General features: G+C 34.3%; 1 protein-coding gene across 1 annotated transcript; it reads left to right on the top strand.

Moving 5' to 3' along the window:
• Positions 1 to 1,915: 1,915 nt before the first annotated feature.
• Positions 1,916 to 3,925, top strand: LOC143544517 (uncharacterized). The gene is made up of 5 exons (XM_077036609.1): positions 1,916 to 2,174; positions 2,277 to 2,375; positions 2,963 to 3,149; positions 3,427 to 3,528; positions 3,855 to 3,925. Exons 1-5 carry the CDS (start codon positions 1,968 to 1,970, stop codon positions 3,911 to 3,913), a joined length of 654 nt encoding a protein of 217 aa, XP_076892724.1. The 5' UTR covers positions 1,916 to 1,967; the 3' UTR covers positions 3,914 to 3,925.
• Positions 3,926 to 6,437: the final 2,512 nt, after the last annotated feature.

The following is a 6,437-nucleotide window of genomic DNA, read 5'->3' as shown; positions in this document are numbered from 1 at the left end:
ATATAAACGAAACCTTTAAAATCCTACGTTTCGCGATGTGGTCGCTCTCCCTTTTATGGAAGTCACCAAATTGCTTGATTTTTAAACGGAGCCCTCTCATTGATTTAACCTAAATTCATGGATAAGGGTCTTACCAAACCAGATAGCTCTTAAACGGGTTATAACATCTCATTAAATTAAAAATTAATCTTACCAACTATTTGATATGAAAATCCTATATAATAGGGATATACTAAAATTTAATATCCAATTTAAAAAGAAAAAGATATTATTTATAATTAATAAACAATTTTATAGTAAAAAACATAATTGGGTCATGGGTCACTAAAATTCAGATAGCTTTTAAACGGGTTATAACATATCATTTATTTATGAAATCCTTTCATCATCAAACCCTAAGTATATTATTAACTTTCTTACAATAAAGAAAATTAAAATCCAAAAAATAAATATTAAAAAATGAAAAATGTAAAACAACCATTCTCTCAAGCTATTAAATTGCTTTATTTGTAAATGAAGGTTTCTCACGCATTTTATCCGAATTCACGGGTAAAGGTCTCACCAAATCCAGATAGCTCTTAAATGGGTTATAACATCTCATTATATTAAAAATTAATCTAATAAAATATTTGATATGAAAATCCTATAAGGGATATACTAAAATTTAATATCCTATTTTATTTAGAAAAAGATATTATTTATAATTAAGAAACAATTTTATAATAAAGAAAATAAACGGGTAATGGGTATCACCAAACCCAGATAGCTTTTAAATTGGATTATAACATATCATTTATTTGTGAAACCATTTTATCATCAAACCTCAAGTATATTAATTATTAACTTTCTTACAATAAATAAAGCTAAAATCCAATTATACATATATAAATATTAAAAACGAATAATGTAAAACAACCCCCGTAATATGGGGGATAAAATCTAGTATGTAGATATTTTCTTCTAAAAAGCCAATTCTATCAAATATAACCAACCGAGCAATATATATTTTAAAAATTTGTGTAGTGCTATCAAATCAATGACGAATCCGGTTTCATAATATCTATCTAGGGCTGTAAATGAACCGAACGAACATGAACAAGGCCTTGTTAATGTTCTTTCATTAAGCAAATAATGTGTTCACGAATGGTTCATGAATACTTACCGAACGAGATTTTATGTTCATGTTCGTTCATTAACGAAATTAATGTGTTCACGAACGGTTCACGAACACAAAAGACACACAAACACAATCGGCAGAGCCTAGAGATTGAGATCGATGTATTTATCAATGTGAATAATGAAAACCCGTAAACGAATCGAATGAACACAAACAAGAGCGTGCTCGTGTTCGTTCATTTAACTTTAAAAGAACACAGACACTTAATCGAACAAATATTTATGTTCATGCTTGTTTATTTAAAAATGGACATTTGAGTTCGTTTGTTTAAGATCTAAACAAACATAACTGAACAAAGATAAACGAGAATGTATGAACAAATGTAAATGAACACAAATATAAACGAACTTATATGAAAACACTTAAATGAACACAAATTAACCAATACAGATGACCTATCCAGATAATATTTAATTATGTTCTATTAATACATAAATAAACAGACATAAACAAACGTTCATGAACATAAATAAACAAACTGAACATGTGTATATGTTCGTTCGTTTAATTAAACGAACACAGATTTTTTGTTCATGTTCGTTCGTTTATTAAATAAATGAACATAAACGAACTTCCCGCCAAACTGTTCACAAATAGTTTACCGAACTTTCGGTTCGTTTACACTATCTGACTTATTACGTTCCCCGGCCCACCTATCTTCACCAAAAAGATGGAAAACGTGTCTTCAATGCTCAAACTTTAATAGATGGACCCATGAGTTGCAACTTGATTCATTATGATTCAATTCTGAATACGATACATGAAGCTTTCTGATCTAATTTAGCTAGCAATGGAGACCAAGAAACTCAAAGTTTTGTGTCTTCATGGGTTCAGAACAAGTGGTGTGATACTTCATAAACTAGTAGAAAGATGGCCCCAACCATTGTTGCAGAAGCTGGACCTGGTTTACATGGATGGTCCGTACCTGGCTCGAGGCAAATCCGATGTTGATGGAATCTTTGAACCTCCTTTTTACGAATGGTTCCAGTCTGACCAGGTCTTCCTAGTTTTCTTTCGTTGTACTTTTACTCATATTTCCGGTTAATTATTCATTATTTATAAATAATTAATATCATTGGTTATATATATATTGTCGTAGGAATTTAAGGAGTATTATAACTTTGAAGAATGTCTTGAAAAAATTCAAGAGTTTATGCTGACTCATGGCCCTTTTGATGGTGTTCTTGGTTTTTCCCAGGTTTCTGAAAGTTGTTTCTTTTTTTTTTCTTATATAACATATAAGTATTGATATATATATATTTTTTTTTTAAAGTTTTATATAATTTACTATAAAACGATTACAATAAAGTGGCAGGCAAACAGGCAACAAGCTGCGCCGCAACCCCCTTTTGAACAGCAAAGCCAATCCTGCTAAAAACGAAGCTTTGGGACCTAGAAGCTGAAGAGGTTCCGTGTACGACGCGCTGAACCCTACTCAAAAATTTCACAGCCTCTGGAGGTGAAATTAATCCCACACTACTTAATGTATAAGTAAGTAACTTAACACGTCCATAACTTATATTTATGTTTTTTTAGTACAATTTACAACATTCTAACATGATAAAAGTAATTAAGTCAATAATTCATCAGGTCTAGAAGGTGATACTTTTTATTAGAGTGAGATCGTACATGACAACGAAAGTGAAAATTAATAGAGTGATTAAGCAAATTACTAGTATGGACTATTATCGATCAATGAGAGTTATAGTTTTGATTACTAAAGTCCAAGTTGCATACACGTGTTGATAAATGTTTGTTTTATTGATGTGTGAAATAAAAAACAAGGGGGCGATCCTAACAGCATCAATACCAGGGATGCAAAGAGAAGGAGTAGCCCTAACGAAGGTTCCAAAGGTGAAGTTTGTAATAATGATATCCGGGGCTAAATTTGGTGGTTCAAAGTTTGGGATCCCTAAACTTGCATCTGCTTCCTTTTCAACTCCCATCACTACACCATCTCTACACCTTATTGGTATGTAGAGTATTTTGGATTTTATATAAATGTATCGGTCTGATCTAGTTAACAGCATCATATTTAGTATCACTATCACCTGTAACATAGTTATATATATTCCATAGTTACTGAGGTCCTCAAAACCAGCTTATTTATTTGAAAAATATGTCACAACCGTAACTAACTCGTTTTAAGTAAATAGGTTGAAACTTGACACCTTCGAGTTTCTTTCGAATCTAGATTAATAATATCCTCAACTAACTGAAGTGTATATTTTCGATGAAAACACGTACAGGAGAGACAGATTTCATGAAGGAGGAGAGCATGGCTTTATTAGAATCGTTCGTGGACCCTGTTGTCGTCCAACATCCCAAAGGACACACCATACCAAGGCTAGGTATGTTTAATAACCATATTCATTTTTAGATTTTGACCGGTTTGAACGGTTTTATAGTTTTAAACTGAGGCATGGATACCGCTACTAAAGAGAAATTTAAAGTAGAGAATTCGATGACCGTGTGTGGTATTTGTGTAATTAATAATTATTGTTGCTCACTTGCTAATAATCAATGGGATCTAAGTTGTCTTTCTATCACTGTCACAATGTTTCTGTTTTTAATGTCTACCAAGATAAAACAATTCGGAGTTTAGATGGAATTTTATTATTTTGTTTTTGTAGCTATAAGCTTTCATTAGTAACTCAAGTTATTGACTATGGCACAGATGATAAAAGCATGGAGATCATCTGCAACTTCGTTGCCAAAATTCAAGATCTGGCTTAGTGCCTCGGACAAGATTATATTAGAACGACTTGATCGCTTACCCAAAATAAAAAAAATAAGAAGATAAATCGGTTTGCAATTCTCGCCTCGCTTCAAATAATTGTAGATATTTTGTATTCATATAATTATTAAATAATGAATTTGATATCTTTTATTAGAACTTCATAGCTAAGCTAAGAGGGTCTAAAATGTACTATGATAAATAAGATTTTGATGATAATTGTATCATTCAGGCAAATCTCACATCATTATATTTTGTTATGTTCACACGATGAAATACTAGGCCATAAAAAATTATTTGTCTGAAATATTTCCAACGGATTTTGGGCTTTAATGGTACACGATGAGATTTGTAGCATACCAAAAACTTAAGTGAAATTTTTGAATACTTATTGAGTGTTTATTTAGGGGAAAATGACCAAAATAGCCATTTTGACCAATCTTTTTTCCAATAATAGCCGTTTGTTTCAAAGAATACCCAAAATAGCTACCTAAACTGTTGCCGCCAACGGAACTGATAATGGATCAGACGGATCTTTAACAGCCGCCGACGAAACTGATAATGGATCCGAAGGATCTTCGTCCGATGAAACTCATGGACCTATAAAATCTCTCCGGTTGTCATAATCTTTTGTTGGATCCAACGTGACTGTTAATGGAACCGACAGTTTGAATAAAATTCAGTTTCAACCCTACACGTTAACCTGTTAACGACCGTGAAATCGACGACCAGTTTGTTAGCTTTTAACGGTACAACAACGGAGGGTCTGTCTCGCAAGATATAGCGAATAAGAAGGCAGATTCCAGAAATGTGTAAGGGTTACTCAAAATTGATTCAAGTCTTGTTAACGTACCAATAACCAACAATCAAAAGTGAAGGCAAAGAACAAACTCCGGTGACCTAGTTCATCTAATTTCTGGTGTTCGTCTAGTTACTGGTGAGGAGTTTTTTGGTGCTCGTTTAATCTCAGGCGGACAAAGAAAAAGATATGGTTTAAGCACCAATAGTGCCATCAGATTTTGTGGTCGGTGGAAAGCAAAAGTGGTCTGACTGCATAACCTAAACCATCCATTTTTTACCAAATGAAGAAAGAAAGAAAATCAGTTCCGTCAGATCCAATATCAGTTCCGTCAGATCCATTATTAGTTCAGTCAGATCGACAAAAGACGTTGAAACGTGACGAGATTTTAAGGGTCCACGAGTTTCGTCGACGGATAATTATCCGTCGGATCTTCCGTCGGCGGTGACGGTTTAGGTGGCTATTTTGGTTATTTTAGGTATTCTTTGAAACAAATGACTGTTATTGAAAAGAAGTTGGTCAAAATAACTATTATGATAATTTGGCATGTGAACGAATAAATAAAGTTTGAGGGTTAATTGAAAAAAATAATAATAAAAAGAAAACAAATGAAATTTGAGTACACACATAAATACAAATTTTTTAAACATAGCTAATTTATGGATCATGTCCTTTAAAAAGTTTACTTTCAGGTGTCCTTTACAAGACATGTTTATTTGATTTTCGTCTTTTTAACTAACGGTCATCCAAAAACCCAGTTAAGTGGTATCATGTGAGCTGCACGTGATGGGAATTTTGTAATTAAACTTTCACCTAATTATTAAAAAAAAAAACAGATTACAAACCCCCACCTCTTGTAACCTTAGCTTCCTCACCAACTGTCGGCACAACCACAACCTAGCCACCGTACTGTAATGATCACGGCACACCTACAAAACCTCTCCAACGTTCAACACCCAACAATGATTTAAGAGAACACCAAAAACTGGAAGTTGTTGTCAAACCCCACAATTGATTTAAGAGAATCGGAGTACATAAAAAACGGTAGCAGTTGTCGACGGCGACTTCGAACCATACGGCGGATGCAAACCCCACCCACGGGGCCGGTAAAGGATCTCACAGCCTGCTTCACCCTGCAACCATCGCCGGAACCCACAACCACCTCCGTGTTCATCCTATCTCCGTTTTCCGGTGGTGCCGATCTCACAAATCGACCGGCGGAAACTAGCCTATCTCCATTTTTCTGGCTAGAACGGTGGTGAGGGGAATCATATGCTGGATAAAGAAGATGTCGCCGGTGGCGGTTTTCGACGGTGGCCGGATATGAGCATTGGTTGAGTTGCTGCTGCTGTTGATTTTCGGTGGTGGTGGTGGTAGTGCTTGTCGGCGGTGGTGGTTGTTTCGGAATGGTTAGCGGCGGTGGTTGTTTCGGAATGGTTAGCGGCGGCCGGAGAAGAAGAAGATGATGGGTTGAAGATGATGGGGTTGAGATGAAGATGATGATATGAAGTGAAGATTGTCTGATGTGTAACATCACGGATTTTTCGTATTTGTTTAAACCGATTTGAGAATGTAATTCGGATCTTTCGAACTATTTAAAACTTGTGTTTATTGGTTTTTAACTTGGTTTAACTTATTTTATAATTTCATAACTTTTAATCATGCCAAATAGTCCTTAACAACCTTTAAAATCGCTTAAAATGTCTAAAAATCGCATTTTCGGG

The sequence above is a fragment of the Bidens hawaiensis genome, unplaced genomic scaffold (genome assembly GCF_021521415.1).
Source record: "Bidens hawaiensis isolate Kalapana, Puna unplaced genomic scaffold, B.hawaiensis_p1.1 tig00013614_1, whole genome shotgun sequence".
Classification (NCBI taxonomy): Eukaryota; Viridiplantae; Streptophyta; class Magnoliopsida; order Asterales; family Asteraceae; genus Bidens; species Bidens hawaiensis.
This window is presented reverse-complemented; position numbering and strand designations above follow the sequence as displayed.

Excerpts from the sequence above, each read along its gene's own strand:
- LOC143544517 (XM_077036609.1), top strand. The coding sequence starts at position 1,968 with ATGGAGACCAAGAAACTCAAAGTTTTGTGTCTTCATGGGTTCAGAACA. Across the intron at positions 2,175-2,276 it reads AATGGTTCCAGTCTGACCAG|GAATTTAAGGAGTATTATAA; the intron begins GTCTTCCTAGTT and ends ATATTGTCGTAG. Across the intron at positions 3,150-3,426 it reads ACCATCTCTACACCTTATTG|GAGAGACAGATTTCATGAAG; the intron begins GTATGTAGAGTA and ends AAACACGTACAG.